The following is a 23,377-nucleotide window of genomic DNA, read 5'->3' on the forward strand; positions in this document are numbered from 1 at the left end:
TTCCTCTAAAGTACTCGGACTTCCTGCAGTGTCAAGGAGCCACAATTTTTACAAAGGATCTTCCAATATTGCTTCAAAGAAAAAAGAAATTAAAAACATTGCGCCACAGTATATAATACCTTTAGTATTACTTCTGGATTAACAACATTTATTCTCATCGTATTTGTACCCAATGACAAAATTATCCGACTATTGACTGTCACGTAACAAAACCAAGACCCAAGAAAAAAAATCTTGTTAATGTGGTTACTTCATGAATCGAAGTTAATGTAATTTAAATTAGATACAACGTATGATGGTAAAGTATGATTATGTCTAACTTGCCTATAAGTAAGATGATTGCATATCAATATCAATATACCATATTTATATATGGTATTTTGATATTTATCATTTGATGTTGATTTATGATATTTATTTATATATGATTTTATTTGATATTGATATATTTATGCATATCAGTATCATATGTTATATGACATTGATATGTCATGGAATTGTTGACAAGTGTGATAAAACGTAAGAATTTGTGAATGATTCGATTTTTTTTTTTTTTTAAGATAATATGGTTAAGAGCCTAGAAATTCTTTGGAGAAATTTTTCACCGGAAAACATGGAGTTATTTTTTATTTTATTGATACGATAAAACAAAGGATAAGCAGCAAAATATTACAATAGAAACATACGTATTCAACATAGCTATCAGATGATCTTAAGACGCACGTTGTTTGTCTCTCATTTTGTAAAAACCTTTGAATTCAATTCGTAGAGGTATAACAAAATTCCGTACAACATTTAAAGATGACAATATAAAATATGGGTTTATTATATCACCGTGTAACGGATCAATTCTTGGAGATAAAAAAAAAATGTAAAATTTAAAGAAAATAGTGGAAAATGGTGGATTAATTATGTCATCAACCCATGGATAAATTCTTATGGGATTTTAACAAACTTCCTCCAATATTGGAGGAAAGTAATGTAAACTAATGGATTAATTGTGTCATTGTCCTTTTTATTATTGTAGGGTTTTAGTTAAGTTTCTTCCAAAATTTGAAGAAAGTAATGTAAATGATGGACTAATTATCTCCTCATCCGATGAATAAATTATAATGGAATTTTAATATTTTGTTCTAAATTTTGAAGAAAAGGATATCAAATAATGGATTAATTTGTGTCATTATAATCTCAGGTCAAGAAACTCTCGATTGGTTTGACACTGCTTTTCGCCCTTCTTTATCTTGGACAAGACTTTTTTTTTCATTTCTTTGTAGCTCTTGTTCCCTATATATTCTCCCGCCAAGTGAACTTTGTGGTGGACAAACACCGTGTGCATGGGTTTTCTCGGGGTTCTCCCGTTTCCTCCCACTTTCTTCATTCCACCATTTCATTCATTACTCATTATCACCGTCTCCTTTAGCCTAACCGGCATAACCGTGGGACGTAAAACTCAAAATTTCATTTCATTTTTCCCTATATATTGTATTATTTAGTCCGTATATTTCAACAAAAGAAACACTGGCCAAAGCTTGAAACCCACTGTATTTTAAATTATAATATGTATTTCGGATATCTAACATATCCTTCTTCAGACACTATAATTTAAAATACAGTGGATTTTAAGCTTTGGTCAGTGTTTCTATTGTTAAAATAATCAATCCAAAGCCATGGATAGTCTTGTTACCGTATATTTCAATACGCGGTCTTCCTTTAGGTAATTTTCCTTCTGCAATTCCCTCCATTGCTACTAACATGATTCTTCAATGTCTCATAATGTGTCCAATTATCTTATATCCTATCTCGTCTTTTCGAAATATCCTTCAATATACTCCTTTTTTCTATTAGCATTTCTAATACTCTATCATTTGATATATTGTCATTATCCGATAGATAATTTCTTATGACACTTTAATAACATTTCTTCTAAAATTTGGAGAAAGTAATGTAAAATGATGGATTAATTATGCCATCGTCCTAGTAGGTATATTGAATACGTATGTGTCTGTTGTGCTACTATATATATGCGATTTTTTGTTGCCAGTCAAGAAAAGTTGTGCTCCATGTTAGAAATTGCTGTATTTCGGCTACAGTTCCCTCCGACATATCCTGGCTTTTAACAAGAAAAGGTTTATCAACTAAGAAATTAAAGTGGATAAGAATTTTATACATTAATGTCCTTTGTTTCGTAGAATCTTTATTCCTACAGTGTCATATTTGGTACATAGTATAAATTATGTAACATCGGTAAAAAAAAAAAAAAAAAATCATTGAACAGACAGAGAGAAATAGCAAGAAAACTGCATCATACGTGTAATTTTGGAACTTGTACGCGTTGTTTCATAAATCAGTTTCGAGACTTAGATCTACTTTAGTAGTGTGTTATGCAGCTTAAAGAGAAATGAGACGGTATTTTCATTAACATAATGAACACTCCATTGCAGTAGAATAATTCATTCAAAATCTAAAAGAGATTTACACTTTTGTACTAATTGTACAGTCATGTTAAAAGAAAAAGCTGGAACTGATATCTTGAAAAAGATTTTTATTGAAAATCATTTTTAGAGAATATAATTTTGGGGTTTTTTATGCCTAGCTTTCCACAACCTTTTCTTGATTTTGTTAATTTAATTATAATAATAGTAATAATATAATATGGAAATTTTAAAAAGTGGACCATTTAATATAAGCTGCTATTGTATAAACTAATAGTTTTTTTTTTTAAAGACATTTTATAAAGTGCAGATATTTTGAGTGTCTGACAATTGTGACACCGACATAAATTATATACCCAAATTCTGGTCTATAAAAAAGACGTGGAAGCAGCGATTAGTTAATTTAATTGCGTTTTGTGATTACTGTCTGGCTCACTTGCTCAATTTTCTATCTTTATTATTGTTCTTCAAGTTATTCAATATAATTTAAAAACATATTAATAACGGGAAGAATAGGGAGGACCTTCAGTGATTCGCCTCACTGTAAAGGATTAAAGGTTTCAACATTTAGTGCACGAGGTCTTCTGTTCGATTCCCGGTGGAAGAGCATTGAACGCACTACACTGGTTCAGATCTCCGCAGTACACTGGTGGGAGATCTAGATTTGATAATCGATGTCCTATATACAGAAAGCTTAGCTGCTACCAAAGGACGTACTGTAAATACAAACATAGGTGTAGCCAGAACTTTTCATATGGATAATGCACAAAGGTAATTGAAGTCCATCCACCCCCTCGCTATAACATTCTCTTGTACTCCCTTATTGGGTAGTAAATTAATTAACAATAAGATAAAATGTAATTTTAATGAATCGAAGAATTATAGCTAAAAAAATTACAATGTATGACAATTAAAGAAAAAGAATCAAATAATTTTCTTAGGATGTGGATAGGCACACATCATAGCTTGCCTATGAATGCAAATGAATGAATGATTCAATCAAAGATTTGGAACATAAAAATACATTGCTGCTTCTATTCAAATTAGTATGTGAACTTGATTTCTCAAAGAAATATGACAAGACTTTTTTTTTAATGACTGTACATTGTGTACCGAAATTTTGTCTTGTTTTTAAAATCATGATTCACATCAGTTGCTGATAACATTATTTTCATATTTTTGAAATGCTACTTTTACAGATAAACTCACATGAAATATGGAATAAAGATTCTACTGAAGCTGTTGATTTTATAGTAGATAAGAATTTATCAGGACAAAATATTTCTTGGACTAAACTACGCAATTTCAATTGAATATTGTCGTAATTATCATAATGATTTTCCTTGTATGATAAATCAAGACATTGACTCATCATACAAGATTGCTGTAGTTATATGGCAAATGTACACTAGAAAAGTACATTCAAAAGAAATATTTTTTGACCGTACGCTATGCCACACAATTAGTGATTAGTGCGTATATAAAAATACTTAGCAGTCCGTTGTGGTTTATAAAGAACGGATATTCATTACGTAAGTGCTCGCTTTTTTTCCAAGTAGAAACGCTTTTGTACCTGTATTTGAAGCTTCTGTTTGTTTTCGTGGAAATGATATGGCTTGGCATGTCATGTGCTATTCTTACTCAGTCTTAAGCGCAAATAAAAAAGTAAACATAATCATTTACTTTGATAGTGACTTAAATTTGCATCAAGGAAAGATCGGTACATTAATTCCGTATTTTGATGTAAAGAATTAACCTATCCAAGTCCATTATCGACCTATGAATGTTTATTCCGAGCGATGTGTAGGCGCAAAGAAGGCACGGAGGAAGTACTTTCGTCTTTCGCGTGTTAACGGCGTGTCCTCTGTTTAGCATAAGCGGAAAGAGACGAAATATATTTTTTAATCTTTCTGAAACTTTGTATTCCAAAGTTCACCTTTGACCTTTTATAGACAGTGTTTATAATGTTTTACTTCTTCCACGTGGTCATGGTTGGAAGAGTGGGTATATTCGCGTTGTTTGGGTTTGAACCCCGACGAGAGCACATGTATTTGAGCTCATGTTAAATTGTAGGTTGATGTGTTGTGTAGAGGATTGTTAAAGAGGAACGTTAAAACTGCAAACCAGAAACTTTTTTTTTTTGGAGGGAAGGGGGGTTCCTAATCGTTGTTTTCTCATATCTATTTAGTCCCTATACAAAAATGAGGAACAGGAAATTGAAACGAAGGCTTTAACGTCCCATAGTTATGCCTTGTAGGTTAAAGGAGACATGATTAATGGAAGTGAATTATTATGGAATGAGAATGTGGGATGAAACGGGAAAACCCCGAGGAATCTAACAGACATGATGTCCTACACAAACTTACATGGCTTGGGATTGAACCAGGAATCCCTCACGCCAGAATTGAACACTGCCGCTGAGCATTTAGATTTATCTATATGTAGATTTTTTAAAACTTCGAATCATAATCGCAGATCGAGCAGCGTAGAAATTAACTCTCGCACTACCAGTGGGGAAAGTTAGTTAGTTCCCACTACAGTTTTTTTTTTTTTTTTTTTGTAATTACTCTTCTTTTAATCGTTTCTTTAAAATAGTATATATATTCTTTAAAATAGTATAGCTCAACATGTTTAGCTAAAGCGTATACCTTACGGCCGTCGTACTCCCATGTTGGTGGGAGATATGACTGACATTTAGAAGTGGCACTCCTAGATGACAGTATAGTAAAAGCTGTTAATCCTGTCCCATGTGCTGTTCACTTCAGTCACTGTAGATTTTTGTAAGAGTTTCTGATTTGTTTCTTTATCGAGATATATTTAATACTAACAGGTGAGTACAAAATGACTCCCTCTTTGGTAGTCCGCGTTACAAAAAATACCTACGTAGTGCGAAGGTTAACGTACTTCGTATAAGAATGATATTTATTTTATTTCATCACATGCGATATATGTACACAGTATAGTAAAATAATTTACGACTCACTGTCAGTAATGTTTTTAACGTGTGACTGTTTGCACTTCTAATAAATGTAGCAACACAGAAACACTATCAGTCATATATCAAATGTAAGATCATAATCAAATTGTCTTGTATGTTTGTGCGTGGTCGTGATGCACCTTTGTGTGGCAGGAGAATTGAATTAACTAGATGCAAAAATGTTGATAGTTGTAACATACGAAAGATGAAGATGCTTGTTCATTGAATGTAGTTGAAGAAAGCGAGTACAAACATTTCAAATGAATTGACACCGTTCAACCATTGAATCGTGTTTTGCTTCAGGCCTTGACTTGAAAATTTATTCCGCCTTCCAAGAGACGCCGAAATCCTTTCAGTATTTAGCATCACTCGAGAGTATGCATGTATGTATGTATTTATGCAGGCATATGTAGACGGTCAAAAAATATTAACCGTTAGAAACTTGTTTAACCTTGTGTGAGTTATGTGTATGTGTGCATACATATTTACGAGACGATCGTTAGTTGGTAGTGTGTAATGTTGCATATCATTGTTGTTGCAGGTATCATGATATTGGTAAATGCATAGAGAAATAACACAAAGTTCAAACCTTGAGAAGATCTAGTAATATTTCTGATTAGGAAGTCTTCGTTAGAGATCAGTATGTTTAAACGAACAAACCTTGTTTTAGTATCATATTATTAGAAAAACGGTACTTTGGTGTAATCAAAAGCTTGTGCAAATTAATAGTAACCTACAATTTGATGTTAGATACAGCAGAGTAATTACATCGTAAAAAGAAAATAATACGGAAAGTATTTTTCTTTTGACTGCTAGAAATTTTAGTTGTTCGCGGATTGGGCGGGGGAGTATTTTTTTAGAGTTCAATTTTTATTATTATTATTATTAATATTACTAGCTAAAATGTCTGTTCTTCACATGGAAAGATTAGGATTGTGGAAAATACTTATAAAGATATGAATTTACTTCACGTTTAACATTCCTCTATTGGCTTTAGGAAGTCTTTATTGTAAGTACACGCTTCATTTACTTTACATTTAACCGTCCTTTATTGATTTTTAGAACATCTTCATTCTAAGCACACTGCATTTACGTAATTTGGTGAATTTACGCGAAAATTTGATTAAGTCGAAACCTCAACTTGGATGGCCAATAACTTGGGGAACAAAGGTCTGCGCAGGAAAATATATCACATATAAGCGGGTCAGGCTCTCCCTCCATTCCAAATTTGGTCAGAGTCGAGTGAGTTCTGTAGACTACGTAGATATATTTACTGTCAGTGTGTTTGATTTAAAAAAATATCAAATGAAATACGAAAGCAGTAAATGCCCTAGATCAGTGGTTCCTAATCTTGTTTACTTGACGCCCCCCTTTGTAAACCTTGCACATTTGATGTTCCCCTTCTTCCCGCTCGCTGATTATATGTGCTTTTTGTTTGATCCTCCTGTGATTTCAGCGGCGCCATAAGATTTTCAATTCTTGAATAACAATAGTAGTAATAATAATAAGTTAATAACTGTATTCTTAGCTGTTAATTTTCTTTAATTTTCAACAAAACTTCTCCATACCCTTATAGTGGAGATTTTTTTTTTTTTTTTTTTTTTTACCACTTTGTTGGTAATAAAACCGCAGTTCTTACTTAATAATTACCTTTGGTGTGTACGGTATTTAATGCCTCTTTGTTACCACATTCATAATATTTAGAACTACGAATATAGTTTATTTCTCGCTCGCTTCCTACACCTCCGTTCCCTCGGTTGGAAAGTACTGTCCTAGATGATAACCTTTCAGAAGCTCTTTGCATTAATATATGTTAAGAATGCGTTCCTAAAGTTTTGTCGTGAGTTTATGATAACTTTCAAAAGCTAAAAGCCACAAAATCTAAACGGAAGAATTGAAAGATAATGAGAATCGTCCTAATAGAAATCAACCTTTTCTTTCGTAACATACGTGTGGGCGCTTGAAGGATAACGGATATAGGCTAATTAAGCACCTTAGTCGTCAAAGAAGTGTATGAATTATTTTTTTCTCTTTGATATTTTGTTTTGCTTTCTAAGTTTTTCGTATCGTTTCGAAATTTTGCATGTAATTCAGCGATTCTGCAGATTTTTTTTTTTTTTTAACCTTCAGATTTTGTCGACCCCAATAAATAAATATGTAGATATTGATCTTAATTTCCGTTATGATTTTGTGATCTCGTTTTTATCAATCGGTGAAGAATGGGGGGAAAGTTATCCTGAAAATAGTAATACATTGAAAATTGTTTGTTTCCATATTTTTAAGACAATGTTATTGAACTTCGATTTATATCGTGTAAGGTCATGTCGATCACGTCAGTACATATTAGGGCAGATCTGATACAAATTTTCCAATTGATTACGATACAGAAATATTGCTCCAATAAACGTAATTTTCTAATGTTAAGCAATAGTTAGAAGGACAGATTTAGTTGAAGCAAGTGTAGTGAACTTCTATCATTCCACACGATCGGCATTTGTGTGTCTATCTGTCCATTTGTTCTACGATAACTCTCGTAAAACTTATTCGATTTTAATGAAATTTGGTACAGTGAAACCTCTCTAAAGCGGACAGCCGTGGGGAATCAAAAATTGTCCGCTATAGGGAGGTGTCCGCCTTACAGAGGTTTCAATATTTTCTTACGTAAATTAATAAATAAGGTAATATGCAATTAGAAAAAATATTTTTGCATGAATCACATATTTATGAATATTACCAAAATGTTACTGTACCTGCATTATCTTGCGTCATCCAATTCCCTATGTTCGAGGCACAACATGCGAATAAGATGTTATAGTTCTCTGCACTTTACATTTATCGCTACTTACTACGTTTTCGGTGTGTTGCTTTAATTTGTGAGTTAATTACAGTCCAGTAATGACTTTTTTTTAAAAAAAGACAATATGCGTACCCGTGGTAAAAATACCAAACTTGTCTTCTGTTTGGTTAGAGATTCCAGCCGGACAGTAGAATGATGTGTCATTCCAAACAGTGGGCAACTGTCAATCACTTTTGCTTCTGAAGCAGGTTAGGTGGGAGTGGAATGCAAGCAAAGGATATAAGGGTGTTGTGAAACAGAGACCCTTCCTCAGGGTTGCTGAACAGTCAGTTGAGGAGGCAAAATGTTGTCACACCCTCATGTTCTTCCTTGGTGACATAGTATGAATTACTAAAAGTGTATTTATACTCTACTTTTCAACTTGTTTTTAGAGAAAGTGTCCGTAATAGGAGGTAAATAATACCTATAATAGACAAGAAAGACTGTCCGTGTCCGTACTAGAGAGTGTCCGCTTTAGAGAGGTTTGCCAATATGTTTTTCCTATTACGGTGTTTGGGGATTACAAAATATGTCCGTTATGGGAGGTGTCCGCTTTATAGAGGTGTCCGTTAGTAGAGGTTTCACTGTATTTTGTTTCAATACCTCCCTCCAACCTTCCGAAATATTGTTTGGAGTTGCAATCCGTGAAGAATACGTTGGTGAAAGAGGGACAAAACAATTCCATGTTGCATATTTTGAACATAAGCATGCAAAACAGTTTGCCAGGATAAACTACGTACAAATGATTTGATTTTGACAAGACACAGTGTATAGTTTGTTTAGAAGTTTCTGATGGTAACCACAGGTTGGGGTTAAAATCTAACAGGAATGGAAGAGTGAATTTACCCCTCCCCCATCTAAAATATGTTCTACTATAATTTTAATAAAAAAATATTAAATTTACGTACTATGACGCATATATTCTTTGAGGTCCCAAAATCATTCTCAGTTTTAAATTTAAAATCAATCTAAAAGGAGAGAGCAACTTTTCCCCTTTCAGTATAATATATATATATATATATATATATATATATATATATATATATATATATATATATATATATATATATATATATATATATTCGACGATTACCTACTTAAAAATGATTTAATTTTGACACATTATTGTGTGTTTTTATTGAGATACTTACACAATCCCCAATGGTTGAAGTCAGTTAAAGAAAAATAGGTATTACTTTCGTCCCTCCCTGTAAAATAACTTTTAAAATATGCTCCACAAAGCTTTCGCGAAATAAAATAATTCGATTTTGGTTAAACATGTCGTAATTTTTTCTTAGGATTTCCAATCATCTTTACTGCTTGAGTTTGCAGTAATCAATAATGCGGGAGGAAATCCTCCGATTGCCCCGATTTTAATACATATATCTGTGAAGGAACTAACAAATCATTTCCATAAGGCAACGAGAAAAATGACCTCAAAATTGGGATCTTTGGAGTACCACTATGCCAATAGTAAAGCTGTCCACGCCAGGATACATTCCTAATTGAAATTTTTGTACTACTTTGAGGACACTGAATCCACTGGAACTACTTTTCCTAGAAATAGTTCTAGGGTTCCTAGGGTCTAGGGGTCCATACGGTTCCTAGAAAAGTAACTTCAAATAAATATAGATATCTCATATTTTAGTTTGTTTCCTCCATGGGCGGGTATGTTCTTTCGATTCAGGATCCTTAAATTAGTATAAAAATTGCAATTGCAGATGTATGGAAACGTTAGCACTTTTACTATTAGCATCAGTACCTCAAAAATCCCAACTTTGAGGCCCTTGTTCTAGTGACCTCGTAGACAGATGTAATTAAAAATAGCATCCTGAAATTAGTATAAAAAGCGCAATCAGAATGTTATCCAAATGTGAGCACTCTTTTAACTAATGACATGATCGTAAGTTCTTTCGTGAAAATACTTCGATCCTTTGTAATATGTAATATGGGTCTTATTCGAGATGAGAGACTTACTCATATACTGTTTTAGAGTGGAATTAGTGAATGGGAAAGGGAGAGGGCTGCTCACAGTATCACTAGTATTAGTATTGATAACCAAGATGTATAACAGCTGTTTAGATATTGACGTAAATGGTTAAAATATTTCATAGAATTGTCTTGCAGGTGGCGTTGGTGTGAAAACTAAACAATAATGGCTACTAATTGGGGCTCTGAACTGAAAACTTTGTTCAAAATTTAATTGTTCGAATAACTCTAAAAGCAAGTTTACAAAATCTAATATTATAACAGTCAGGATAATATTATTTGAGAAGTGTAGCTAGTTTGACATTTGCTCTATCTTTAGGACAATTCTATCAAATAACTGACGCCTGTACAGCTGTCTAAATAGCAGTTGTGCATTTAGGTTGTCTGTGATGATAGTTCGTGTATGTCTTTGATAGTTCAACGAAGGTATGTTACTAATATTAAGATTACATTAGTATTTACGGTCTATTCGTCTAATTTTTAAATTACTTTAATCTTGTAATTTAAGTAATTCTCGGAATTCTCACGGTACTGCATTAACCTGAAAAATGTTGCTCATCCACTGACAGTCAAACCCAGGACCACATGCTAATGATTAGGCTACATGAAAAAGTTCGTGCGACATTTTAAAACATTTCAAACCCAATCTTTCGTTTTACCCTGACATTTTCGCGTTCAGGTAAATCATGTCAAGGACGAAGATCATAAATCGATAATCTTTAATAGTTTAATCAAATAACACGCCTGGTTTCTTAAGGCTAGCTGATCTACTTGTTTGTGAATGTGTACCGTGTTAAAATTGATTTTTTGGTGAAGTGAGGAAATTGTCAAGCCTCTGAGATAGGAAACAATTTTCCAAACATTGCCTTGAGTGGTGTTAACGGTTGACCATGTAAGTCGTGCGTAGAATCGACTTTTAAAAGTGCAACACTATAACTATGCGTAAATTCTATGACAAAGTTGAAACGATGTAAGTTAGCTTAAAGAAAGAAAGAAAGAAAGAAAAAATGGACCTATTTTGTGTGCACGGGACCATGAAACACAGTTGCTTTCAGAAAATTTAGCAACACGCAACGACTATTATGCTTTTAAGAGGGCTATAAAAGTGTGCGTCGCTATTAAGTAGACCATGCCTATTTTCGCACTATTTCTTTAAAAATCGAAAGTGAGATATATAACTTAAGAATAATTAAGAGTTCCGTGGTATATTTTTCCGTTGATGTTAGTGAGTATCTTTAAATATATAGTAGGAGCCATGTCATTGTGTATAACGAAGTGAGTTCAAAGGCAAACTTAGCCTCATTTTTCTGGGGCCGGAAAATTTAGATTAACTTATTCAGAGTGAGTTTCTCATATAAGCAAAACTAAATGAATTACGCCCTCGGTTACATCCTGTTGGCTAAATACGACGGTTGATGTAATGGAAAACAGTATGAGAAATCCCCGCGAAGACACTTATATATGTTGTCCATAACAGGCTCATCTGGTATTGAATCGAACCAGGTATTCTGTAAATCGGATTTAACTTTTTTCATGAAACTTATTCATTTACATAATTTGAACTCACCTTTCTTAAAACCTGGGGAAGTTGGCCACTTTCGTGAACTTATCTAACTAAACTGGACACTTCTGTTGGTTTACTTAAATAATTTTGGAGTCACTTTTCTGGTAACCTAGGAACTTGCGTAAATTACGGAGTAATATGGCCACTTCTGTTAACTTACATTATTTTGGCCCCAACTTTTTGGAAACCTGGGAAATGCACGTAAATTATTCAGTGTGATTTGGCAAATTCTATTAATTTATATATCTAATTTGGCTTTGTCTTTCTGGAAATTACCATCAGTTTCACGGAGTAACTTGTTAACTCTCTTGCTGTAAGTTGTTAACCAAATTTGTTAATTTACATAATTTGGCTTCACCTTTCTGAAAACCTAGGAAGTTCATGTAAATTATTCAGAATAATTTGTCCACTTTGTCACCTATGTACGTAACCTACGAAATTTGCGTAAATTATCCAGAGTAATTTGACTACTTTTGTTAACTTATTTACTAATTTTTCTTCACTTTCCTGGAAATTAGCTTAAAATATTCAGAATAATGTTACTGTTGTTAACTGATTTATATAATTTGGCTTCACGTTTTTGAAACTGGAAAATTCCTTTAAAATATTTAGAATACCTGACAACTTTTCTTACGTTACACTTTTGGAACCAGCAAGATGTATTTGCGTTGATGCAACTTCGTAAGTTGTACACCTTTATATAAAGGTAACCAAGAAAGTTCTGTCGCTTTTTCACTTACCATCTTCGAACATGGATATGTCACCTAAGATGTGCGTGGAAGGTCAAAACTAGTCTCCATCAGCATCGACGACCTTCTGCCAACATTCTGGAGGCCATGGATTCCATCGCAGTGGAACTTGGTGGGCCGTGAAGCGAAGAAAGTATCAAGTGCATTTTGCACCTCTATTAGGGATTTGAACTGGCGTCCTCTAAGGAGATTGTCCAAGGATTGGGACAGGTGATAGTCGGACGATGTAATGTCCGGGGAGTTTTGTGGATAAAATAGTGTTTCCCATCCAAGGCGTAAAATGGTGTCCCGGGACATCCTAGCTAGGTGGGGCTTAGCGTTGTCCTGTAACAAGAGGACTCCTTTGCGATTCAGAAGTGCTGGCTCCAGAGTTTTTTTTTTTCATGAACACGGCTCAACTACTGACAGTAAATACTTGTGTTGATGCTTTGACCAGCTAGTAGCAGTTCCCGATGCATGATGCCGCGAGCAGTCCACCAAACACACAGGAGGGCCTCGCAGGCGGTTCTAGTACAATGCTAGTTTCGGCTGTTTTGAAACATTCATGGGATGCTAACCAATGATGACGGCGCCGTGGATCTTCGTACAGGACCCACTTCTCATCACATGTCAACACTCTGTCCAGAAATGACGCCCTCCTCAGACGAGAGAGCAAAGAAACACAGGTATCGGCTCGCGTTGCCTTCTGGCCTGGAGTCAAATCTGGGACCTGGGACCCTACGATCCAACTTGTAGTGCTTCTCAAGTTGATGGAGGTGCTGCCGTATGGTTTCTCCACTCACACTGAATTATAGTCCCAGTTCCTCCTGTGATCTTGGCCCAGTGTGTTTGAATTACTTTCCACTTTAGGAAACATTTTAGAATGGCAGATCTGGGCACCGAACCGACTAAGAGTTGCCCATGCAATGTCTACAAAAGCTTGTCACAAACTAAAGAAAGAAATAAAAATAAAAATAAAAAAGTTCTGTGTAATGACAATGGGGAATTTAGCACAGGATAAGGACAGCTCTATGAGGCACAAACTGTTACCAGTATCATTTTTAATTTCCGAATAAAAATATGTTACGAACACTACCTTACCCTGTATATAGAAAAAAAAAATGCCGTTTTCATCACAACATAAGCCTTATGCGTGAAGTATAACTTCAACGATATCCCTTCTAATGAAAGGAATTTTAGTCTGGAGATCCCCCTGAATAACGAATTACCATTTAAAAGAGAAAAAAATGTACAAACTACTAGTAGTTTGTAAAAAAAGATAGATTTATTATATTATTTGACGTGAAAATTAAAAAAAAAAATAGTAATTATCATAAAGAGTTGTAAATGGGGATTGCCGCAATAGTGAAACCCAGAACTATGTTATCAGGACAACTGATAACTGATAAGCAATGGAATTTCTACGTTCTTTTCTATATCATGATACCTGCAACACACAATCTCCCTTGAGGAGACAAGATTTATTTTGTTACTAATTTACTTTCCTGTTTTAGATGTAACTGTGAGCAATTAAGAGATTACTGTAGAGATAATGTCACTGGAATATTTTTTTTTCTAAGAAAAAGTCCAAACCATGCCAGCCAAGCAAGAACTAACGATAACGAACTTTCAATGCAACGATGTAGAAAGTTAAGCCATTGATTGAATTGAGTATTGGGGTTTTCTTTGTATTGTGTATGGTATTCATTTAGTTTAGTGCAGAATTACAGGATATCCACTGTTCTTTTCTTAAATTCTGTTTGTTATTATCTACGCTCAAAATCTTCATTAACTAACATGTTATTTTGGCGTTCATATTTTCCTATTGTTTGTAAAATAGAATATGTATACTAAAACACAGAAGTGATTGTCCTTTATATGTCCATCAGAATTTGCTTCCTGATCAGTTCACATCTGAACAATCTGATTCTCTGATAGAAAAGTTCGTGCGAAAACGAACAATCTTATGTTGGCAAGATCAGGACGTTCAAAGAATGATCCCTTTTGAACTTCAGTATACACGATCCAAAGTACAAAACTGATCATTTTTGATACATATTTAGATCTTGTCAACACATGTAAGGTTATACGATTTAGTTCACTTGACTTGTGTATCACAAAATCGGCATTGTTCTAAAAACAGCTGATTAGGAAGCAAATTTTAAAACATTAATTTCATTTTGCATTTGTTGACTGCCTGTTACAACAATGTCAGGTGACCATAGATGGCAGATCCTGTAGGTCTATATCGATCTTGCTATATTGAACAGAACCCAGACACTTTGTATTGTGATAATAAAATAGATGGTATGAAAGCTCTCTAAATGGAGAATGAATACATGAAAGTTTGTATGAAGTCAGAATGATCACCTGCCTCCAATGATTTTTATATTAGTATAAATATGAATAAATGACATAAATTCTATATTGTAAAAGTGTTTGTAGTTAAGTTTGTGAGAGTGTCGGCACAAGGGAAAAGTAAATTAATATATTCTTGATGATTGTTTTCTATCGTGATTTTACTTTTAATACGTAGCGTTTTGTTTGTGTTGGATAGTATCTTTCCTCAAACATGGCATCCGAAACGTGCATATTTATAATTAATACTGTATTCCTAATAATGCTGATGGATAGTTTTTCTTCTTGGAAACTGCCATTGAGGAAAATATTGCATTTCTCCGTTGAAAGCCTTTATATGCTTTTTACGGTGAAATTATCTTCTGTTGCATTTTACAAGAATTATAAAGCTCAACTTTCGACAGTGAAGAAAGAAAGTGACATTATTGTTTTTACTTTTACTACTTTTCTAATAATGATAAGGCTAGGAATGCGAAACGCTATTTATTTTCCTTTCTTGCAATTCTTATTGCATTACATTTAATAACTGAAATGACCAAAGTGGCGAGTAATCAAAATGTAGTCCCAGGTTTAACGTCTATCGATTACGCCTGTTATGCGAAAGGAAATGATATGATTCTGAAAGATAGATAATGTAGCTGGTAGAGTGACTAGTGGCACGTACTGTAATTACGAAAACAGGGTAGGCTGAAGGTAAATTCTTAACAGATATATTTTCGTGTAAGAAGTAAGGCCGTACATACTGTACCTGTTGTAGCACAGTAATCATTGCATCGGAGACAATACCTTAAATTTTTATCTTTTCTGTACGGGTTAACATTTATACACACAATGATGATAGTAACTACTCTTCAGGACAAGTTTTTTAATAGTAGTAATAGCCTGAATATAATATTTAAGATAGGTGTAGTTAAAGATGTGTATTACATGCGACACTTTTTAAAAAGTACCGGAATTTTTCCGGTGAAATATCGGCAGTCCGGGATGTCACATTTTCACCTGAAAATTTTCAATAATTTCCTTGTATAGAAACAGATACACTCCAATTGAATAGCTGGCACAATTTTTTTTTCTTTCTTGTACCGTATGCGATTCAGAATGAGTTCCACAGAAGCAGCGGTAACGGAAACGAGCTTCATTTACTTCGTGTAAGAACAGTATTTTAGGATATTATCTTACAACCACTAGATTCAAGACTAAAAGTATTAATAATTCATCAAATTGTTTTACGATTAATGTTGAAGATATAATAAACAATATTTTTAAATGTTATTGTCCTCAGTATAACTAATATGGAATCCATGTTAACGATTTCAAACATCTGAAAACAGCACCTGCCAAATGCTGAATAAACTGCTCTGAAATTTTACTTGAAATATCCGTTGTGGTAAAACAAAATTTACGGTGATTTTTCTGGTAAACCATCTGAAGTTTTAAGAGTTGTAGAAAATGTCTCACTCTTGCGTGTCTCACTCAATGTCAGTGATAGACATTTCAGCAGGAGGAACATTTATTACAATCAGTTTCCAGGTTTTAAGTTTTACATACTTTCTCTAGGCAGTTTGGTAGCATTTCAACTTCACAGAAATCAACTTAATCATTCCAAAATGATGTTGGAAAGTGTATACTGAAACTGTACACAGTGAATCATTTTGGGTATCGTACGAATATTAAGCTACTTTAACCCTTTCACTGTGGAAGGCGACGGAAAAAAAATTTCCCTAACCTGCGAATGTCGATTATAGTCGACGTGTTAAAATTTGTCTGTATCTTGGGTTTGTCGATTGTAGTCGCCAAAGGTTTTCTGTGTGATTTCTATTGTTTATCGAAAACAATAGAACACAAACAAAAATGAACGGTACAACTTTGGCGACTACTCTCGACAAAGCCAAGATACGGACTAACAAAGTTTAACACGTCGACTATCGTCGACATTCGCATGTTAAGGAAATTTGGTTCTGTTGACAAAAGTCGACTTCCTCTGTGAAAGGGTTAAATACCTCTTATAATCTTGGAACTTCAGAGTAATATACAACCACCATTGTCAAACACACTGCTGGGTGAAGACCTTCACATTCTTCTCCACAACTCTCTATCTTTTAATTGCTTTCCATGTTACTTTATAGTGTTTCTTCATTTCGTCACACCCCTTGTAAGAGGACGTTTCTTCTGGTTTCTTATAGAAGCCCATTGCCATTTCAGTGTCTTTACTTTCACTGGTAGTGGTAGAGGGCTTAACTCTGGTGCGTGTGATCCTTAGTTCAATCCCCGTCCAAGTAAGTTTGTGGTGGACAACAACGTGTACCTCGTTTTGCTTGGGGTACTCCCGTTTCCTCCCATTTTCTCATTGCACCAATTCTTTCATCATCATTCACTTGCCTTAATCATTCGTCTCCCTTAGCCTAAGGGCATACTCGCGGGACGTTAAATTGCAACATTTCGATTCATGTATAATACCCGTCGCTCCTGATCCATGCAATTATTTTCCTATTTTTTGCGAGTGATGCAAGCATATATCATTCCACATGCTCTCACTGTGTAGTCTGAATATGGTGAATGACTTTTTTTTTTTAAGTATTCATGTCTCTTGATCCTTATTTTAATACATTTATTAAAATTTTCTATTGTTTTAGATACATTGGCATTTTATTTTTTAGAATGGAGATGCTCTTTCCGAATGCACTAGCTTAATACTTGTTAGTTTCTTCTTTAATGCTATACCGGTTATTTACAGAAATTTTCTGCCCTAGGTAGATGTAGACATTCACTTCTACTCTAATACCGTATTATTATGTTATACCGCCTTCCTTTTTCATACTCATTGTCATCCAGTCTGTCTTGCTCACATATTCTTGCACGTATCATGTTATATGAATTTTAGTACATTGCAAGATACTTGAAATTAATAATAATAATCAGTTGTGTAGGCTTGCCTCCAGAGTATCACTTCTTAAAATTTACAAGTAAGTCGTGAAATGCAGTGAAGCAGAGTCCGTAGAATACTTCCGTTTTCCATAATTCCTTCACTAGTATTAGTCTATATGATTTGGACCTTCATAACTGGCTCAGATCTTTTATAGCTGGATTCTTCTACGAATTTGCTTTTGCTATTTGAACAACATAACTGCTTGCTTCTCAAAGCAGTCTGAAGACTGAAAGCAGTGAGTCCACTAGTTGTACAGTCCGCAGCAAAAAACCTGCAACATGAGCATGTAAGTTTATTGTGAAACGACGAAGTCTTTTGCTCCAAAATAAGTGTGCAGGTGAGGACGCCGATGCTTCTCCTGGCGTGATTCGTGCCACTTAGACGTTATGTTGATTCCCTGTGCTGTTAAGCGTAGTTTCCATTAAATTTTAGCCATAAAGTAAAGTTGACAATTTTAAATAGCAATTTTAATTTATAAGACTACATAGGACGTATTGAAGCTTCTAGAACAGTAAATTCAAGTTAAAGTAATAATGACAACCGACCTCAAGCTTTCCGAATACCCTTACCATTACGGGTGGAAATGTTGTGGGATGCGAAGGGACGACGTCCCCTTAGTAAAAATTGAGAAAGGTCGTTGATCTTGATTTCGCTTGATGGTTGGTTGTTCTGCATCATGGGTGACACTTCAGTTGGTCACCCACAGAAATTTGCTTGTTCTTCCTACTTCTGGGCTTGCGATTTCGTGACGTACCCTAATCAGGCTGTACCTGTTAATGACCTTCCTCTTAATTCTGGAATTCAGTTTCCGCCCCCTGCATCACTCTAATGAAAATAAAACCGTAGTTCATATGGACCCATAAGTAAAAAAACTCATACTTACTATTTGTCCACCACGAAACTTTCATTCTAAGGAAATGGATATCTACGAATTAAAGATGTATTTCTCTGTAATATTGATCATTAAAAAAAAAAAAGTAACTTTTCATGTTAAAGGTTCTTTGCACGTGTTCATTCAAATTAGGAATTAGCCCATTTTGTTCATAGTAGGCGACATTCCAAAATCAAATTGCAGAAAGTTTTTTTTTAATGTAACAAATCAAGTGATAACTGCTGACACGCACATGTTTACACGCATATTTGCCTACCACATACGTAACCAGACTGAAGTATATTATTATGTCACGGTAGGGCTATTTGCATTGGAATAAACGTCATTCAAAGTATAGCAGAGGAATTCTATAAATCACGGAATCATCATGCCAGCAATATCATGATATATTTTGATTAACTTTCAATAATTTTTAGTAGATATAAAACAGGATGCATCTTTAAATGAAAAGATATATGTAAGAAAATGTTTACTCTACTTTTGTAGTGTTGAGATTAAAATATGGGTGTTTAGTTTTCTGATAATTTTTCTTTTTTCTTGAGTCAGTAATTTCTTCGAGTCAAACATTTCCATGTAGTTCTTCCCTTTATCGTTCAATATTTTATTTTGTCCGTTTATTTTCAGTCCAGGCTTTCCTCTGAATATCTTCCCTTTTACTAATAGCATGATTCCTCCATATCTCATGATGTGTCCACAGACATTTTATTTCGATGTAATGTTTTTTTCCTTTATCTTTTAGTATTTTGCGTATATTTCAGTCACTGCTTTCCTCTGAGTATCCTCCCTTCTGCCCATATCATGATTCCTCCATGTCTCATGATGTGTCCACAGACATTTTATTTCGATGTAATTTTTCCTCCCTTTATCTTTTAGTACTTTGCGTATATTTCAGTCGCTGCTTTCCTCTGAGTATCCTCCCTTCTGCCAATATCATGATTCCTCCATGTCTCATGATGTGTCCACAGACATTTTATTTCGATGTAATTTTTCCTCCCTTTATCTTTTAGTATTTTGCGTATATTTTAGTCGCTGCTTTCCTCTGAGTATCCTCCCTTCTGCCAATATCATGATTCCTCCATGTCGCATGATGTGTCCACAGACATTTTATTTCGATGTAATTTTTCTTCTCTTTATCTTTTAATATTTTTTCCGTGTATTTATATCGCGACTTTCTTCTAAGTAGTCTCCTTTCTACCAATAGCGAGATTCCTCCATGTTCTTCTTCGTACGTAATTCCTCCCATCTTATCTCCTTTCGAAATTCTTCTCTTCCACTCTTCTAACTTTTCAACACCGTTGTGTTGCACCACTTTTCGAAGGGTTCCGTTCTCTGTTTTTCTTCTAAAGCCCATGCTTCATATCCATATATCGCCATACCAAAGGTGCCTGTTTTGTCCTAATCCTATTCAACATCATGCTTACGGCATTCATCTGATATCATACTCACTGAGCCTCACGCTCACGACGTTATCCGATATTATGCTCGTTCAGCCTCACACTCACGCCATTAATCCAATATCATGCTCAGTCAGCCTCACGTTCACCCCATTATCCGATATTATGCTCACTCAGCCTCACGCTCACAACATTAATCCAATATTATGTTCACTCAGCCTCATGCTCACGCCATTAATCCGATATCATGCTCACTCAGCGTCACGCTCACGCCATTAATCCTATATTATGCTTACTCAGCGTCACGCTCACACGATTAATCCAGGATCATGCTCACTTAGCCTCATGCTCACATCTTTTCAACATCACTCTCACATCACCAATGTGACATCATAAGTTCGACGTTACGTTGACTTCGTTTTGACCTAATCTTTATTTACCCTTACAATCTCTAATTATTGGAAATCGATCTTCACGAAACCATCAAATTTCAGCGCGGAGAGTAGCTTTCAGGGGTAGGAGACATCGCTACATATTATCAACTTATTCTTCCGGACTTCGATATTCGGTTGATCTGCAAAGTGTGAGGAGCAGGCCACTTTGATCTGACTCACTTAATCTTACGCTCACATCATCAATCGGACATAACAATCACAAACATCTTTTCGGCATCACGCTCACTGGATCTCACGTTCACATTACCAGTCTGACAGTATGCCCACTCGACGTTACACTCACATAACTCGACATTACACTGACTCAACCTCACGCTCACTAAATGTGGCTGTGGTCGACTAAGCATAAGTTTCGCACCAGTCGTGAGCCCTGACTTCAAGAGTTCGGACACCTTTGCATCATACGCCATACACATACTCTGATCAGCGTTTTCTTCGGTTGTATTTTTGATATTTTGGACGAAATAAAGTTTTTTTTTTTTTTTTTTCCTGCACCTCATCCATCATCAATCTTAGCCATTAAGTAGGAATGCTACCAGGTGCTCTATAAAGATTCGTATTTTTTTTTTTTTTTTTAATGGCTGTAATCTGATTTCAGAAACTTCTGGAAGTAGAATAAACTAAAAATTGATCCTGGAAGTAGAATAATGTAGGTAGCTAACTCTTTAAATATTCACAACTGAAAAATGTGTGACAGCTTTTAATTGCTTAGGTTAGGAACTGCCTAGAAACGTCTTGTTCTCACGCAGTGTATATATACATTTGTAATTATAATGTAATATATATACATTTGGTAATGTAATATGTAATATATAATAAGTTCGAGTTCAAAATTTCATTAGTAGCTAAGTGTTCAAGCTTGCCATACTTTGGTTCGGAAATCCGCATGTTAGTTGGGAAAATACTAACAATCTACTTTAGTTAGACTTTGAATACCATACACAAATTCGAATCATAATAATAATATATTTGTAGTATTATACAGATAATTCCGTAAGGCAGTAATTCCCAGCCTTTCTGGCTGACGACACATTTTATGCCTACGACACAGCGACAGACTTGTTTGATGTTTTAATTAAAATAATTTAAATTATAATAGTGGCGTACGCAGAGTTTCATTAAGGGAAGGTTCAAACATTGAATCTCATATCCTTTCAGAATACAGGGATACATATTTTTTGTATATATAACGTAATGATAAGGGTATATTTTTCCATATCTTGCTTAAGGGGGTTAAAAAAAAACGAAACCTCCTTGTTATTACATTATTGATTAATAGTGTAAGACTATAGGTTTCTTGGTATTGTTGTTGCCGTTGGAGATGTTTACTGGTAGAGTCTGTCTCCAAATTGATTCTAACAAATTGGTTCATTAAAATTTCACGACTCACCCTGTGGGACTGCATGACAGCGGTTGGGAACCACTGTCGTAAGGTAATCTAATACCACGGGGATCTTCGAAAAATCCACCTCCTTCTCGCTTTGGCTGGCAGATTTGGACTTTTTATTAGTATTTTTTAGTAGTTATTATGATTATTTCCCATTATCTTAATTTTTAGTGGCGTGCCTGCAAGCATGACATGAGCGATGATTCTCCGGAATCAACACATGAGGGAGAAGGAGAGCTTCCGGAGTTGATCTTCTATCTGGGACGCAAAAAGAATGGCGAAGCGTACCTTAAAATCGCTCATACTCTTGAGCGAGGTATGTACACGAGATGCATATAACTGACACATATTCTGTTAACTGATATACATCAATAGAAATTAAGTTTCTTTTGTGGGGGCTCTACACTATTAGGAGTTTGTAGGAATTTGGAGACAAATACAACAAAAACGGGTTAATTTTTAAAACTGGATGCAAGAATTTTTAATGATATCAAATTATATTTTATGGAAATGTTGAATCAGCGATATGCATATTATTAAAGATACCTGTGAAAAGAAAATGTAAGTAATGTATTGATGCGCATTGTTTTTAGGTGTATTAATGAAAAATATTCATACAGATTTACTACGAAGATTTCTAATGATATTTGAAGAAAACAGTGACATTAATACTGTACTTGTTATCTTAAAAACATATTGAATATATCACTAATGGATCATTTTGTAGAAAATATTTTTTTATTGTGTTATCAATAAAAATAGTTGAACCCCATGTTAAAGTTGTTCCTTTTTTCCATTGTAATTGTCTTCAAGGGTTTGATGTTGTCAAATTTGCGCTATTATTTCGTAAATTATGAGGAAAAGGTACTGTATACATGATTTACTCAAGAATTGTTTGATTTTTCATATTATGGCTTTTTACTCTTATACAGCACGTAGTATGTACGTATAATTGTGGATAGTAAAAAAAAAAAAAAAAAAAGGTTAGATTCTTGGTAACCAGAAGAGTTGAGCGCTGAGTTCATGTGAGGGAGAACTGAAACCGACAGCAACGAATTTCTAGTAGTGATAGGTACAAAAATAGGTTTTTCAGTTACCATTTTTTTTAGATAAACAAAAACTGGTTTCTACAAACTTTCAGAAAACGATTTTTCAAAACCAGTTTTCTATCGAAAATCGGTTTCGGGTTTTAACCGATTCTTTGCTTCGTCGCTAACTTAATTGGGAATGAGTACTAGAACAAAAATGGTTTCGGCAAGAACCGAAAACTATATTGGAGAAAATTGAAGATGGTTTCGAAAAAAAAAAAAAAAAAAGAACTAGTCTTTGAAGAAAACCGAAACCTGTTTTGGAGAAAGCTTTAAATATAGTTTTTCTAGGAACCTGCTTTGGAGAACACCTTAATTATACTTTTTCTAGGAACCGGTTTTGGAGAACAC

General features: G+C 34.5%; 1 protein-coding gene across 4 annotated transcripts in view; it reads left to right on the forward strand.

The window, feature by feature from the left end:
• milt (trafficking kinesin-binding protein milt) overlaps positions 1-23,377 on the forward strand; it is a 306,838-nt gene that overhangs the window by 114,932 nt on the left and 168,529 nt on the right. For 3 of the 4 annotated variants that reach the window (XM_081745259.1, XM_081745257.1, XM_081745258.1), the window contains exon 2: positions 22,110-22,254. The exons of the other annotated variant lie outside the window; for it this stretch is intronic. In XM_081745259.1, the coding sequence (XP_081601385.1) occupies positions 22,131-22,254 (124 nt within the window). In that variant the 5' untranslated portion in view covers positions 22,110-22,130. The remainder of the gene's footprint in view (positions 1-22,109; positions 22,255-23,377) is intronic. 4 annotated transcript variants of the gene reach the window in all.

This window comes from Thermobia domestica, chromosome 18 (genome assembly GCF_964235325.1).
Source record: "Thermobia domestica chromosome 18, izTheDome1.hap1.1, whole genome shotgun sequence".
NCBI lineage: Eukaryota > Metazoa > Arthropoda > Insecta > Zygentoma > Lepismatidae > Thermobia > Thermobia domestica.